The following is a 16,799-nucleotide window of genomic DNA, read 5'->3' on the forward strand; positions in this document are numbered from 1 at the left end:
TCGGTTAAATATGAAGGCAACCAGTTACACCAAGTGGTTCTTCAACTTGTGCTCAAGGTATGGGACACCGAATCAATGCCTGACGATTGGCAACGAGGCATTATCGTTCGAGAGAAGAATCCTCCGAAGAATTTTTGGCCCCCTGCATGTGGATGGACGATTCCGTAGCCTACACAATGACGAAATCTATGAGCGATATCACGACCGTCCGGTTGTGGATAAAATCCGGCTCAATAGGTTACACTTAATCCGTATGGATGAGGATGATCCCACCCGGAAAGTCTTTAAGGGCAATATCTGTGGTAGAAAAAGAAGACGAGGCAGACCCTGCCTAAGATGGAGCGATGGCGTAGGCTAGAACGCCAGACAGCTTTTAGGAATATCGAATTGGTGGACCTCGGCGCAAAACCGGGATGTCTGGAGTTCCTTATTAAGGCAGGCCTAGACCGGATACCGGTTGTTGCGCCGTTGATGGTAATGATTATGAAAATGCCAGTTAAAACTTAAAATCTTGGCAGCCAGGAACGAAATAACGTTGAAATGGATAGCGGGGCACAAAAATAATGGACAAGAAAAGAATCTGAAGTACCATATATAAGACCGAAGTCTGTGTTTGGAATCAGCAAGGCGTAGCTGCGAGAACCATCTGAAACTAAGAGCTCAAGCTGTAGGATTCACTAGTAGTCTGTAGGCATAACGAATTAGGACAAACATTGAAACTCTAACAAGCGGTCTCTGTCCTCTGCGGAAATGTCTGCACACGATGGGCACCTGCAATGAAAGGCCTATATGTAGACTTTTCAAGAAGAAGGGCGAAACAGGCTCACGCATTAAATTGGACTGCACTGCGCTTTCGCGGAGTATTTATACCAACTGGAAAATAAAAAACCCTGATAGGAGGTCGGGCAAGTGCACCTAATTAGCGACTCACATCAATGAATTTTGAAAACACATACAAGACTTGTGACACTGATGAAAGACAAAAGTGGTTCCCCAAATATAGGTTAATAAAAATTACTAGCGGAACGAAAAGGCAAGTCTTAATATTTAAAATAATTTAATCACCTGAAACACCACGAGGTTAAACCCTCACTGAAAGCGAATCACATGAAACCGTATTTTCGTAGGCGAAATTGAAGTCTGGACAGAACTAAAAGATTGTAATAATGTCATAAAAAACTAGAAGAGTAACTAGCTAATATATATTATTATTGTTACTGTTTAACTTCATATGTTGTCTTCTCTTTTCATGGCATGGATTCGGCCACATCGTGGACATATTCGGCTGGATTTTTTCAATTCTTCGACAAACCGTTCCATCCAGCGTTTTTGCACTAAATGGAACGTTGGCAAATTCAATTGTCAACGTAATCACACAAGTTCTCAATAATATTGCAATCCGAAGTTTGTGGTGGGGTATCGTCTACCTTTATACAATTGAACGATAATCAAATGGGTGTTTTCCACGGTTTATTTTTCGGATCATTGTCTTGATGCATCTTGAAGGTTTTACAATTACCCAATTTCTCGGCGCATGGATTTTTCTTCTCAAATATCGATGTGCATATTCGCATCTATATTCTCCTCCCCCTAGTAAGGTTTTCATTTGATCCTTTTTCGTTATTTTTTTTGCACAGCATCCAACAAGCTGTACGTTGCGTTTCCTTTTACCCCCTTTCTGCACACTTAAGTATTTGTTTCGACGGTGCCCGGATTTCAATTTTTCTCATTCTACAATACACCAACACTACAATTCGCCGCGCTGAAAATACCTAAATTATTAGTAAAATGTTTATTAATTGTTCATTTCAACTTTTCATTAATATTGCATTTCTGAAAATCTGATGGTTTTATAACTATCAAATTATAAAACGGTCAGTTTTCCGATATTTATCACATTCCCGTTATTTATCTAATGAAATTGTATGTAAAATTACTGAAAAGGATTTAGAAGGTTCTTCATCAATAACGAAAAATTAATTTAGCTTAAATTACAACGAAAGGCTGGACCAGTCGACTTAGAGGTGGTTCTATAGTTAAAAGGTTTACAGGGAGCAGTCAATAGTAAAACTCGACAGATGGCAGTCAGATAAGATGGTTCATGTTTTAGTAAATGTGAAAGCGCCTCATTTCCAGTGTTTTTGTATCAAATTTTATTGACATCTATGTGACGGATCAATCACAACATAAGCAACAGGATTCGAGTGAAGTTACTTAGTCTCAACAACCAGGAGAAACAGTTTTTTTATAATCAACCTCTATGGTAACCGGAAAGACAAGAATGCCTACGATGCGCAGACAAAAAACTTAGAAGTGAAGTTCTCATACTTATTATATTTCTCCGTTTCCCAGGTACTTAATACACATGTACGAGCAACAAACATCTAAAGCCTTTAAATAATTCTGGGGTCCGTTGCACTGGTAATTTCGTTGCTGTCTGCCAACAATAATGATGGACTACCGCGGCAATGATCCGGGAGCTGTCCAATATGGAAATTTCATAAACTACTACCAATTCAATTCTGCTGAGGAGCGGATAAGACTGTTACCTGACGACGTATGGCTTTCCCACACATCAGTAAAGAACAATGAACCCTATCTAATCCTCGACGTAGGCTGCAATTCAGGGGCTGTCACATGTCTCCTCCACGACTTCATTGCAAAGCACACGAAAAGAAAAGTTTGTGTTCTCGGCATAGATATAGACCCCATTCTTATTGAACGCGCGGTTGAATCGAATTCAAATGAGAATGTAACGTACAAATGCTTGGACATCATGAACGAACAAAAAAACACGTTGTATATCCGACTTCCTAGCTAAATACGGCCAAACCAGTTTCGACGCCACGTTCTGCCTCTCGATAACTATGTGGATTCACATCAACAACGGTGATGATGGGCTGAAGAGTTTCCTTCGAAAGTGTGCGAGCATAACGACACTCCTCGTAGTGGAACCCCAGCCGTGGAAATGCTATCAAGCGGCGGTCAAAAGGTTTCGTAAGGCTAGAGACGTATTCACCCACTTTGTTGACCTACAGTGGCGGACTAATGTCGAGGATGAAATTCAGGCATATTTGCAGCGAAGCCTCAGCTGCACCAAAATCTACGAAGCAGAACCGACTAAATGGAAAAGAAAAATTTGCATTTACCACACAAACAAATAAAACCTACTTTTATTAAAACTTTATACAAATTTTACAATTTTTCCTCCCACATTTGCATCCCTGATTTATGTTCAATTGATTTTGCCGCTGCTTCCCTCAAAAGTAGAAGTCTTCGGCCGAATTTCATCCAGCCACCTCCTCCTCGGTCCCCGTGTTGAAGTCGAGTTTCACGTCCGAGGGCAGACCCTCTACATCAACTTCGGTTTCCTGCGTATTCAGGCGATTAAGAGTCATCATCACCTCGGCATTTTTTTGTGCCAATCACTAGCCCCGGGTGGACTCAACCGCATCTGATTTGACTACGTGTTGGACGATCGTGCCCTGCTGGGGCTGCTGTTGGATCGCCTGCACGACCGCCTGTTGCTGCTGCTGCATGGGAACTTGTTTCACCGGGATGCCAGCGTCTTCGAATGCCTTCTTCTTCAGTGTTTGACGGATCTGAGATCTACGAGAGGAAAACCGCTTAATAAAGGGCGACCTTTTCAGAACAGATGAAGAAACTTACACTGTTCGGCTCTTAATACGTAAACTAATTTTATTGAGATCTTCCGCAAAACGATTTATCGAAGCGTGCAGCATTTCGATTTCTTCATCTGTCCACTTGCTCCTGCATTGAGGTAAAGTGTTAGCAAACGGAAAAGTAGCAAATTATTGATACCAACCCGGCCGGCGAATCAGCAGTTGGATGTAACTGCATTGTTAGCTCGCCCAGACGATTGAAAGCCGTGCCGGCTGCTGTGAAAATCTCCCCGACCTGCGAAGCACCGCAGAAATTCAAATTTGTAATTCAACATATCTACACAAAGCTGAGGAATAATTTAGAGTTCTACTCACTTTTGTTGCGGAATTCATCGTTTTACCTGCTTTCGCTACTTGTTTGCTACTTTGACAGGTCCCTTGCAATAGATGTTTGGGAAATTTAGATTGGGTAATAGAATCTCTGGGCGCAAATTGGGCAGATTCTATGACTGGTTTGTGTCTTTGCGAATAGCAATTTGACAATCTCTGATAAATTGAAAAGCGGCGCGCACTTTCCCGGCGGCGACGGAGTTGGCTTTCGATATCTGGTCGGATTGAATATGGAGGGTTGCTTTGCTACTTCGTTAGTGGTTACTTAAGAACATCTTTGTACTGTATTACGGAAGTGAGAGTGAGTGAAATGGTATATGGCTTAGAGGTTAAAGGTGAGGGTTTTGATTTTATTAAGCAGTATTTGAAAACAAACTATTTCTTATACATAGATGTACAGCAGAACTACTCCGATCGAAAAGAATTCACGGAAATAAAGTAAGGCATAATAAATATCCAAATACAGCACTGCACTTGGCGAATTAATTAGCAGCGCTTACATAATTGGTGGAGTTTTTGAAAGGTTTTTGAGCAGCATGTCTTGGTGAAGGATGGGGTCTAACGAAGTCACTACAATAGGCAAAAAATGAAATTAAAAACGACAGCGTTCTTATGGCTCCCGCGACGCCGATAATTATCAAAATCCTATTTAAATCCACAAACGTATACACCAAACTTGTAATGTTGCCCAAAGATGTAAGACACAATAGCTATTGCCCGCCTGGCAACTTCACTGTATTAACCGCCCGGTAGATGTTATCGGACTCTCTTATATATTCTTAGTCATAATATAGAGCCAAATATAGCATATTGAAGTTAACTACAAAGTACCAATGTATTTATCTGCGAAAATAACTTGGTGCACCGATCAGTCAGTTTTCGATATCATACTAAAGAAAAAAAATAATATGAGAAAACGAATCAAGAAATACATCCCTTAAGAAGGTTATCCCGTGTGAAGGCCGTTTTTTACTTTTTTAGAAATTTTTTGTGAAGAACTGGAGAAAGTTACAAATACGAATACGAAATTTCACCATATATTTATTAATATCTTGCGCATGCGTAGTAATGTTTCCTGCCCGATAGCATAGTTCATTATTGAAATACAGAGCAATTTATACACCCATCTCCGAAAAAAGATGTATTTCTGCTGCCGCGCTAGAGGGCGCTGTGATCATTTTCAAGAAAAAATATAAACGGCATTTTAACGTCCAGACTTAACTACAGTCCGCAAGCTAGGATTATTAAAAAATATTGAAAGCAACATATTTGGCGCTTTAATATTTTTTTGGTGTTTTAGTGTTTTTTTAAGGCTTCTTGAATGAATAAAAAAAACAACCGAATGAATCGCAACTATCCCAGTTTGCAGACCGTATGTTCCGAAGAAGTCGTGGAAATTTCAAAGAATTTCGTTGTATAGATTTTGGGCTATGGTGGCAGCAGATTTTCAATATGCAGTTTCGAGGAAAACGCATTTAAAAAGTATAATGTGATTTTTAGCCATGAAAACTTAATTGATCATTAATCTGCTATACCTAGTCCATAAGCCTTAGGTTTCTTCAAGAAACACATCGCAGCCTTGGATTCAGTTCTTGTTCTTTTAGCGAAGTCATTCGAACGTCATTCGGACCGATAAATACGCGCTTTATTAAGGCGATCGTCATAAATCTGGCATATGACTTATTACGTGTTTAACACTATAATTTCCCGAACGACTTCGAATATCAAAAAATCACTTTGCCCATATATTCTGCACAGTATATAGATACAATTGATGCCAAAAAAAATTCGATTCCGCGGATCCGACAGACGGGATGACCCCCTTAATGATCTCTAGGTGGATACATTTCTTCTGGATATTCGTTCACCACTATTTCAGTGTTTCCTCGTTAACTAACCTTACTTGATGTATCCTTTCTAAGGATTGTAAAAATAGAGTTCAAAGGCTTTAAAATCCTCAGTTTTTCATTATAGCGAATATGCTCCTTCAAACCTATAAAGCATATGAATATGTTTCTTTAATTTGCCTTGCAATAGATATTATCGAACACTTTATCGTTGGGATATAAGAAATTCACGGATTTGCATTTTCTAATGCAAGAAAGATCGATATAAGTTATATCTGAGGTACGAATATTACGCTAGATTTACTACACTGTTAAAATTTCCTTTCAATGCCATGCACGATCACTTTCCATGGTTCTTAAGTGCTCCAACATTTACGCCGCATAAATGTCCACCTTGTTTCCTTGTTTTACGTTTTCTCCATTCGTGCCTAGAATGCTAAAATGCCATCGAGATCATGTAATATCGAGGATATCCCTAAGTCGAATGAGCTCAACGCACCAGTGCACTCGACCCAAGGGCTAAAATGCATGCAGCAAAGCTTAGGTGAGCCACTGCTGAAATTCAGGATTAGTAGACCATTCCAAAAAAACACCAGCAGAAGTTCTATTCAAAGAATATGGTGGAAAGAAAAAAGAAAGTATTTTGAGGAAAAAGGTACATTCGTCGAAGATTTATGTCACTAATAGAGTGCAAAAAAACGTCGAAAGTAAACATTTACACAAACAATTTGTTAAACGATCTTTTTTAATGAAAGTAGATAAATGTCAAATTAGAAGAAATTCGCTTTTTTAATTCTCGGTCTTTAGTGTTTCGTATGACCGCCCTTCGCCTTAATCACTAATGCAGGTCGTGCGGGCATCGAATAGTATAAATTCTCAGTAAAGTCGCCCAGAATTTTTTTAAACCATATCGTTTCTAAACGTTTTTCTAGATTTGCTTTGTTTTTTATCCACCTCTGTTGCAGTCAACAAATTAGGGGCTCTCCTTTCTTCTTCACACTACACTGTTCTTATTTGACCAATGCGATTTGATGTTTTCGATTCTTTGTTCTTTGGTGCTGTCGTTGCTGCTACGTACTTCGTCTTGCATTCATTAATGTCCAGGCCAAGATCTGCGCCGCCTGCTCGATCAATATGAAGACAGTGTGTACATGTCGGGTTGTTCTTCCCATAATTGGCATTATCGTCACCATAGGCTAGTAATTGGGTGGACTTGAAAAAGATGGTGCCTCTCGTATTTACATCGGTATCGCGGCTCACTTTTTCCAGGGTCTGGTTAAATACGATGCCGAATTTTCTCATGTTCAGTTTCACCCTCGCTATGTTATCACGGGCGACCTTGAAGTCGATGAGAAGATAGGGCAATTGATAAACATATTCCAATAGGTTTCCCATCGGTTGCCGCAAAGAGAAAACCTGATCTGTTGCTGATTTACCTGGAGTGAAGCCTCTTTGGTATAGGCAGATGGTGTTCTGGACTGGGATTATCCAGCCTAGCAAGACGGTGGAAAATATCTCTGAAATTTCTGTGTGATACTTCCCTTTTTATGTATGGGGCAGATGATGCCTCGTTGCTAATCGTGATTCACTGTTCCACACACGCAGCGATCTTGACTAAGCCTCAAACCGTGCAGTTGCCATTGTTAATCGAAACATGACTTCGGAATAGTTCGGATTTTTAAATGCATGCAACAAAAATGGTTTTTTGTCGTCTTGTTCATCAGTGCAGGGATTTACTGACGCTGGAAGAAAACTATAATATTCATAGCCGATATCTGTCTCCTTCCATATACATATTAATATTGCAGAATTTCCAAATATTACATTTGTAGTTTACATTGATTAAAAATGCATACGTAAGTAATGCTCTCATTTCTTTCTTCATATCTCCCAACAACTCACTAAATGTGCTAAGCATAGTACATCATCCATGATGTGACCTTAAATAGAATGGATAAAGCTTTCTGTGAAGCCATGGATGATACTAACTTACCACTGTCGATGACTTCTGAATAGTGCTAATCCAACTGTTTCCATTGCAGTTTCATGAGCAAAGTTGATGCTTGACGGTCTTCGGAAAATACTGAGCTATTTTTCTCCAAGAGGAAAATGAACCATGAAACGCAACCTTCAGTGACTTTCAAATATTATGATGATAAATATGTTTATAATTGAAAAGTAATTTTTTTCTGATACTCTTTCTGGACATTTGTTTACCACGATTTGAGTGTTTCCTCGTTAACTGAATTTACTTGGTGTATCCTTTCTAAAGACTATAAAAACACAGAGCTTGGTTGGGTCACCGGCGCGTTATCGTTCGCGGTTACTTAAACTGCACTTTATCTCTCCCCACGATTTCCTAACGACACCTGCACTCCTTCTCTACTGTTCGTCGGCCATTCCGGGTGAGTGGACTCGTCTGCATGGCGCACCCAGCAATGCCATTATCGCCCTTCTTTAATGTGTGACCTATCCACTTCCGATCATAGTGCGTACAAGAGCCAGGCCTGTGCGCCGCCCAAGTTTTTCCTTTGTAATAATATCAGGCCAGCGTGCTCCGATGAAACGACGCAGACAGTTGTTGATGAAGGCTTAGACATTTGGGTAACATTAGGGGTCATTTTCCAGTGCCTCTCCCACATAGCAGCACAGAAAGAACACCAACACATAACAGTCTCAACTTGACCTTAGTGAAGTGGAGATGCGATGAACCGTCCGGCTGAGAACCTTGGCTATGTTGGTGTTGTATCTTCAGTCCAACTTTACTTGCCTCTCTTTCCAAATCCAGAGCATTTGGTCAAGTTCGATCACCCCCTTCTTCCATTCTCTGCGAAAGGTCTTAGACTCCCAGGATTTCCGTACGAATAGAAGTAGCAGATCTGCAAAAATTGCATGAACAGCGATGAATAGATCTGCGGAGAAACTGTCAAGCCCAGCTTTACTCCTTTTGAGTGCAATATGGCAGCTGCGGCAGCTTCCCTTCCCCGATTGAGTTTAATAAGATTACAATACTAAAAATAAAATGAAACAAATCGGAATACCGGAAGCTCGCGCTCCAGATATAAAGGTTTTGTATTTATCTTATGTGAGAGACTTCTACGTACACTTTTCCATCCGTATATATTTACAAATCCAACATATTCCTTGAAATTTTTCCAAATAGGCATAGACATTATCCTCACCCTAATCAAACTGCCTATTACAGAATACTGTAGATATACATGCACGTACATAAATTGGTCGCACCCATATTTCCGATTTACTCCGTGCGCCGCTGGTTTAATTTACAAATATATCTATCTGAATTAGACACTACTCGCAAACTTCATTAGTACGTATATGGTATATATCTACATACGCACAGATGTTTCTCTGGAGGAAGATGATTACTTCAGGTCTTTCCAGCGCAGGGCTGAAACTATAAGAGGTCATCCATCCGCTCACCCGTCGTATCAATATGCCAAGTCTGCTTTGAACTTGTTCAAAAATGCAGCCAGCAAAAAGTGTCGAAACATCATCTGCATAATCGACCAGGCCCGAGTCTTAGGAGGCTATCATCAGATGGATTTCCGAGGTCCAGTCCAAGGATGGGCCCTTGTGCTAGCCCGGACACAATCTCCATTCACATCTGGATTTCTACCACCTCATGAACAGGGAGCGGTCCTCATTTTAATCCTCAATATCCGCAAGTGGTAAACCGGTACGTGAAATTAACTGTGTGCTCAAGTTGAAAGTATTTCTGACATCAAGCGGTACGAGGAGAAATACTCGACAAGATCATCGATTGGTGCCCCACCTCGATGAAGAGCATTCATAACCTCCATGAAAACATCCCCTATAGGTCTTCTTCTCGGTTAACTGAACTGTCCTGTCACGCTCCGGTGTGAAACACCAGTTTATTTACTTCTGGTAAGATACCGTCGGATCCTGGCGGGGGCTGAAAGGGGTTCTTTGGTTCTTTCTACAAAAATGCCACTTTCGGTCACGATGCTCCCCGGGGCAAAGGTGAGGTAACGTCTGACTGGTTGTGTCTGGACGAAAACGTCAGTCACTTTTTTGAATTTTTGGGTATTTAGTTATAAAAAAAGAGGGATCCGTGGAGCACAAATGTGAAAGAAAGTTTCTTCGCAATTGGCCCGGTCCGGCATGAACTGGATGTGGATTTAGAACTGCCTCAAACCCGTAACGGTTAACTATAGAGATTCAAAATTAAACAAGGGATCTATGAAAAAATCATGTCTGGAGAAAGTATAGCGGTCAAGAAGCGCTAGATCGTTAGATTAAAGGACTTCCTTTAATATTATCCTATAATCTGATATAAACGATAACAGCCTTGTTTACAAGCTTTAAGGGCAGTTTAATGTTAAAAGGAGACACATTTTCTAAGATAACACAGCAAAGAAGGAGTAACTTTGCTGGTTGTAACTAACAAAGATGGACCCAAAAAGTAGAATCATTTAAAATATCAAAAGCATTACCAGAAACGCAGTTTAAAAAAAATCTGTAACTTTTATAGAATTAAAGATATTTTAGTTCGTACGTAATTGTTTCAAAGGTTTCAAAAAGAAGTCAGTGGCAAATAGTCGTGGACATCCCACTCAAAGGATGCCTGAGGTGAGGCAGCGTCTGACGATTTGCCTCTGCCCTGGTAAGAAACCGTAAAGCCGCCATCGCTTCACTTTTTTGCAATAAGAAATTTAAAAGGTGGTCTAGGTGTAGGCAGAAAGGAATATACATAAAATATGTTTCTGTATCAGCCTGTCTGGGTCTGTGTTAGACATGAGACAAATATCTGACACTAACCCAGACATTTGTCTGCCTCACTGACTGTTTTGAACAAAGTTTGTTTTTGTATCAGACAAATATCGGAGCCTGCTTCAGATATGAGACAGTCTGTATCCGACAACAGGCAGGTAGATGTCTGCGTTTGAAGCTAATACTTGGTTCCGTCTGAATTAGACAATTGACATAGTACGTGCATATACGAAATACGCTTATATAAATATTTAAGTTTCTAAATTGAATTTTCCCAAATGGACTGGACTATTGTCCAGCTCGCAGTGCACACATGGTGCGTATCTCAATTCGCCATTTCGGCCTGCAGCAAGACGCTGTTTACAAATTACAAACAACCGAAAATCGAACCGAACAATTTTCAACTAGATTTAAATCCGGACTCTGTTCTAGCCACTTTAAGGCTTCAACTTCTGATCCATTCCTTTGCGATTTTTTGACGACAGCTTAGTTATTTTAATGTTGAAATATGACCTCGCGGTGGGGGAGTATCGCCATTTTTACAATTGCGACTCCGCTTATGTAAAAACCAACACCGCGCTACTCTGTAGTTTGCACATGAGATGGATTTGAAGTACCTCGTTACCTTGCCCAGTATCATACTCGCCCATATGATTGGAACCGATTTATTTTGGGCTTATCGGACTAAATTATCTAAAAAACAATAAAAGAAAATTAATTCGCTTAGAAACAAAGTAAAAATTTTAACTTACCGAATTCCAATAACAAGTAGTCCAAGGTTGGTACTTTATCAAAAAAAAAAAAATCCCGCCGTTTTTGAGACTTTTCGGAGAAATTAGCCTACCAGAAACGAATAACCAGATAACCATCCAAAAATAATAAAAATAAAAATGTGGTTTTCCCAATACAACTGTGAATGTAATGTTTTCTTTTCAACTTTTCTCTTTCAAGAGGAAGGGGGACAGGAAGAAATAGAGGTATAATTTCAAACCGAATATATTACTCCCACATTAGAGAATATAATAGTAAATAATTTTTTTTGCTAACGCATACGTTATAATGTGAGGCTCTTTACACTTTCAAACAGCAATGTCTCATTTCTGCATCATAGTGTATATGCGTGCACTGTGAGTCAAACTATTCTTCATTCAGAAACTTCAATATTTATATATGCGTATTTCGTAAGTGGAAATTGTTTATATAACCCGTACTGTATGAGTCAATTGCTCAATTACTTGCTTCAGACACAGATATCTGTTTGCCTGTTGTCTGATACAGACTGGCTGATGTCTGAGACAGACTCGGACATTTGGCTGATACAGAAACAGACTTTTGTAGTGGCCGCGGCTTTACGACATTGACATTTTCTTTGCCTTTTCCGGGGATAATCTGACGGGAGCATTTGTGTAATCATCATCATCAACGGCGCAACAACCGGTATCCGGTCTAGGTCTGCCTTAATAAGGAACTCTTCTTTTCCTACCATAGATATTGCCCTTATAGACTTTCCGGGTGGGATCATCTTCATCCATACGGATTAAGTGACCCGCCCACCGTAACCTATTGAGCCGGATTTTATCCACAACCAGACGGTCATGGTATCGTTCATAGATTTCGGCATTGTGTAGGCTACTGAATCGTCCATCCGCATGTAGGCGGCCAAAAATTCTTCGGAGGATTTTTCTCTCGAACGCGGCCAAGAGTTCGCAATTTTTTTTTGCCAACAACCCAAGTTTCCGAGGAATACATGAGGACTGACAAGATCATAGTCTTGTACAATAAGAGCTTTGACCCTATGGTGAGACGTTTCGAGTGGAACAGTTTTTCGTTTAATAATATGCAATATTCCCTAGTTTTCTCCCGTCCTAACACTCCTTAGATTTACTACTTTCAATTTACCCATTCCCAAAATATCAAAATATAACTTTTAAATTGAGTAATTTTATTTATTTTGATCCCTTTCCCCTAACTCCAAGAATTTATTTACATTTGCACAATTCCAAATGTTATTTTAATTTCGTAAATAGTGCAAACCAATATTGAATGGTGATAATGTATATTCACCTTATTTGCTTGTATCTGCATAATTTTAGAGCGTTGTTGTTTTCGCAACGCAACGTTTCAGCATAACGAAGAGATCACCGTGTTGTCGGATGCATGCTCTAGCGTTCTTTTGTTTTTTGAGCGAGGCATGGAGTGCTGGTGTTGTCGCTGAACCGGCATGAACTTCCAAGTTAAAGATCATGTACCGGAATCAGAATGAGCGAGACCGAGACCGGTTGATCGCGAAACAGCAGAACAGTTGGACCGGGGAGTACATTTTCGTCTTTGGTGGAGGATGAGTGGTGAAGGTACGCGATAGATTTCTGGGAAATTGAATTGTTTGCATTCTAATTGAATCGAATTTTTTTTTCACAGAACATGGTCATGCGAAATATCAAATGAAAGGGCTCAATTAGTACTTTTTGAAACTAATATTTTTTCTAATGTTGGGAGAAACCTAGGAGAGGTGGGGCAGAAAATGTGTGGCCCAAAAAGTGAAACAGATCTCGTTTTCAGAATCTATCCAACCGAAAAATCTGAAAAAAATCAATCATGCAACTATATTAAATCTAGGCCTCCATCCTTCCCCGAAACCTACACAAATAAAGTTAATAATAGTATATTACTATGTTTTGGAAAGCCCCCTTAGGTTCATAATCCTGAAAAGTTTAAAAAGCAATCCGACCATTATTAACAAAGTTATAGGAGGTCAAAGTTTCGTATTTTAGTTAAATTTATGGCACCCAACACATGTATGTCATCATCATATAAAGTGAACTTATATGAACAACCGGATCGTGGCAACGTTTTAGTTTGGGACAGGGGAAACATCGATTGAGAAAGTGACCCGTCATTAATCCTCCTTTTCGACCGCGGCACTCGGGCCGCAAAATTTTCGGCTCCATATGCGCGATCGTTTTTGCTGCTGTTTTTTTTTATATTTTCAGGTTTAGCTCGCGTGTTGGTCATTCGATAGGCTCGCCCGAATCTCTTTGTTTATTTTTTTTAGGACCCGGTACGAACCCCCGCATCGGAAAGGACGCGTAGATTTGGGTATAATGAGCGTGAGGGATCGGATTGCTCAAAGGACGCACTTCTCCGAGACTGGTTAGCACAGAGGTGTGCATGTCGGTGGTGCTTCAACATTTGCGGGCGGAACTTCACGGTCAATTTCGCTATCTTTCTAGGTTTTTGGGATTACTCTCCCCTCTTGGTCGTCTCCGGCCAGTTGTCATACTTTGTCCGAAACAGACATTCAGCTGAGGCAGACATTTATTTTTCTGGTACACGGTTCAGTCATTTGTCTGATACAGAAGCAGACTTTATCTGAAACAGACATTTGTCTGGCTAATAAAGACACAGACATTTGCGTGAGAGTGATTTCTCTGCACTTGTGTGAATACGAAAATATTCACTTATACGAATATGAATATATTCGTATTCAAATTTATAGAAATCATCGTACATATTTACGAATACAAATGTGCCCAACACTTGTTTACGGAAACGTAGAGCTTTCCTTCTTTATCTACGGCAGTTGATTAACTCTTTCTGGAAAAAGCGAAAGGGATATGGGGATATGTTTCAGATTACATATGCCTACGAAAGAAAGTTTATTTCACAAAATGCTTCACATAGCGTATTTCTGAGAACATCTAATTTCGAATATCCAAAAAAATTTGATTTCTATAAAAGCCTTTCCAGTGATTTCAGTTCCCGCTAATGTGTATTAGTACGTAAATACCCTCAGCAGAATGCGAGGATTGGCTTTTTCATTTACCTGTAGCATTGATATTGACGATCAGTTAGCTTTCCTACCATCATAGAAACAAACTCCTCCGTAATGTAGGCGCAATACTGAAGAAAACATCGATTTAAGATGTTACACTTTAATTTCTTATTAATCGAACAGTTTCAGCTCTTATCGAAACACACTTTCAAGTTTCATACTGTTTTGATATTAACTTTATACGCTAACCGGTTTTCACTTTCGTCTTGTCGCGTTATCCAATTTTCTTGCTGTTTTCTCCGGTAAACAATCATTAATATTATAAGCGAATTAGCTACAAGCAGTCGAAGGCTCTAACCGACGACCAGCGTGTTCTCGTCAGGGAATTCGTAAGGAGGAACTTCTAAGTTGAGGGGAGCTGGACCCTTTCGGATGCGGCCTGAAGCATCATAATGGGAACCGTGGCATGGACAATAGTAGCCTCCGAAGTCCCCAGCGTTTGCGATTGGCACACATCCCAAATGGGTGCACACCCCAATGACGACTAGCCATTCAGATTTCTGAACGCGTTGCTGCGAAGCAAAAGAAAACAATTTACTACACTTCGGCTAAGTCAAAGTATACTCACGTCGTCATGTTGTGGATCACGAAGCGTGGACACTGGAACAGACTTTTCAGTATTGATTTCCTCGCCGGTTCGGTGCCTGATGAAGAGGGGCTTTCCTCTCCACTTGAATGTCATCGACTTGCCTTCGGGAATGTCGGCAAGTTTGATTTCGATCTTGGCCAAAGCCAATACATCGGCCGAAGCACTCATGGAGCTGACCAACTGAGTGACGAGAGCCTTTGCACCGTACGCCGTTCCCACAGTGGTGGCACCCACCATCATGTAAGTGAACGCTTTGCGATCTTCATGGGTGTCGTTTTTGCGGCCAGGTCGTTGCGTTGCTTCGCGCCTGTATGGCGAGAAGTCAGGTACCGCCAGATCGGTGTGTGCACAACGGACTTGAGTTGCGGCTGTTGAAAAAGAAAAGAATCGATCAGTTTTAGGGACCAATTGTCAAAGTACATAACCTCAAAACTAAGTTACATAACAGAAAGACTTTTTCGCCTTTCATAATCACACAAATTTGTAAATCGCACTTCAATCATAAAGAATAGGTGGATATTCACTTGTAAGTCCTGTTTTTACTTGGATGGACCCCTTGGGTAATGAACTGTCGGGAGCTCTAGAGCTAATAACGACTTTGTCCTGACCTGGAACTGCAGCGACGACAGGTTTCAGAGCGTTCGACACTACCTGGCTGGTTCCCCGCAAATAGGCTCTCGAAACGGCGTTAATCATTTTTGATTTATTCCTATTTCTGTTTTTAGTCGGAATTTGCAATTGAGGCCCTCGACGAAAGGTGCCCGTCGATACGATTGCGACTGAGTTGACAGTTCACGAAAAGACGATTGGACAGGTTACGTCAAATCTGATTTCGTGATGAGTGCAAAATTTTCGATAATAGATGGCAGGTGCAATGTTTGAACGGGGATTTTGCAGCCTGGTTTCAAAAGGCAAAAGATGGCAGTAAATGAGACGGAGAAATCACGTAATTCCTAATTCCAATGTTTCTAAGAACAACATTTAGCAAGGACGCTGCTCATTTCTTACTTCTAGTCAGGAATAGGTGTCGTTGTGGGTATAGAGTGGTGAATAAATGAATCATTTCCGTATCCGTTTATCATAGTTGAAATTGAACATTCTGAACATTTTTTCTTTTGAAGAAGTTCCATTTTAAACTTCGTTTTTGACTTGAATAATGTTTGTTGAATATTCTTTTTTTGCGCAACACTGCTCCACCTTTCAGCACTCCTCAGTATCCACCCGAAAATGTTGTCGGCATAGAACTCTCCTGCGTTTGTTGACGAATCGCATTCCACTTCCGAAAAAAAAGGTGTGATCGGCGTCGTCCACAACTCGTGCCTTCCTGACCTAGTGTGAGTAAGACTGAAAACATCTATGGTCGCTTAGAAGTTGGATAAGGATAAAGTCACTCTCACCATGCTTCCATGCATCTAAGTTGCCGCCGCGCAGTCCATCTGTCTTGCCTCATTTTGCCAGGAGAGTCGCCACTTATTTAGTGTACGTTGCCGTTCTTCACGAGCAACAAGCGGCCTTGGGGCTTCTTCTTTGCACTTGTATATGGCCTTACGTTACGGAAATCACTACGGCAATCATGGCTGGTTCAAAGACAGTACGGTAAGCAGACGCTACTAGCAAAGCACCCAAACACTGTACTTGCGCGAGGTGCTTCTGATATATATCCGTGCCAAGATCATCAACCCATACCTCTGTGCCAATCAATAGGACAGACTACCTGCTAGACGTAGGAACTCCAATGTTTACCATTAGCCAACTTAAGGCCG

At 40.6% G+C, this 16,799-nt stretch overlaps 3 protein-coding genes across 4 annotated transcripts; 1 reads left to right on the forward strand and 2 right to left on the reverse strand.

The window, feature by feature from the left end:
• Positions 1-2,150: 2,150 nt before the first annotated feature.
• On the forward strand, positions 2,151-3,187 carry LOC119646323 (probable RNA methyltransferase CG11342). The gene is given in 3 exon segments (XM_038046743.1): positions 2,151-2,263; positions 2,353-2,788; positions 2,790-3,187. Coding segments are annotated over 2 exon segments (714 nt in total). The 5' UTR covers positions 2,151-2,263; positions 2,353-2,449; the 3' UTR covers positions 3,165-3,187.
• On the reverse strand, positions 3,145-4,147 carry LOC119646324 (chromatin complexes subunit BAP18). The gene is made up of 4 exons (XM_038046744.1): positions 3,999-4,147; positions 3,827-3,918; positions 3,670-3,771; positions 3,145-3,609 (listed from the first exon to the last, which is right to left on the reverse strand). Exons 1-4 carry the CDS (start codon positions 4,014-4,016, stop codon positions 3,429-3,431), a joined length of 393 nt encoding a protein of 130 aa, XP_037902672.1. The 5' UTR covers positions 4,017-4,147; the 3' UTR covers positions 3,145-3,428.
• Positions 4,148-14,531: 10,384 nt separating this feature from the next.
• LOC119661558 (cytochrome b-c1 complex subunit Rieske, mitochondrial-like) lies at positions 14,532-15,854 on the reverse strand. Of its 2 annotated transcripts, none has more exons than XM_038070949.1 (3): positions 15,645-15,854; positions 15,016-15,404; positions 14,532-14,959 (listed from the first exon to the last, which is right to left on the reverse strand). In XM_038070949.1, exons 1-3 carry the CDS (start codon positions 15,730-15,732, stop codon positions 14,741-14,743), a joined length of 696 nt encoding a protein of 231 aa, XP_037926877.1. In that variant the 5' UTR covers positions 15,733-15,854; the 3' UTR covers positions 14,532-14,740. The 2 variants fall into 2 exon arrangements, with proteins under 2 accessions (XP_037926877.1, XP_037926876.1); XM_038070948.1 differs by having other exon boundaries at positions 15,561-15,853.
• Positions 15,855-16,799: the final 945 nt, after the last annotated feature.

Source organism: Hermetia illucens, chromosome 1, assembly GCF_905115235.1.
Source record: "Hermetia illucens chromosome 1, iHerIll2.2.curated.20191125, whole genome shotgun sequence".
Classification (NCBI taxonomy): domain Eukaryota; kingdom Metazoa; phylum Arthropoda; class Insecta; order Diptera; family Stratiomyidae; genus Hermetia; species Hermetia illucens.

Coding starts and splice junctions, on each gene's coding strand:
- LOC119646324 (XM_038046744.1), bottom strand. Junction 3,772..3,826: donor ACTGCTGATTCGCCGGCCGG/GTTGGTATCAAT, acceptor ACCTCAATGCAG/GAGCAAGTGGACAGATGAAG. Junction 3,610..3,669: donor CGTATTAAGAGCCGAACAGT/GTAAGTTTCTTC, acceptor TTCCTCTCGTAG/ATCTCAGATCCGTCAAACAC.
- LOC119661558 (XM_038070948.1), bottom strand. CDS start 15,732: ATGATTAACGCCGTTTCGAGAGCCTATTTGCGGGGAACCAGCCAGGTA. Junction 15,405..15,560: donor AGTAAAAACAGGACTTACAA/GTGAATATCCAC, acceptor CTTTTTCAACAG/CCGCAACTCAAGTCCGTTGT. Junction 14,960..15,015: donor GTGATCCACAACATGACGAC/GTGAGTATACTT, acceptor TTTGCTTCGCAG/CAACGCGTTCAGAAATCTGA.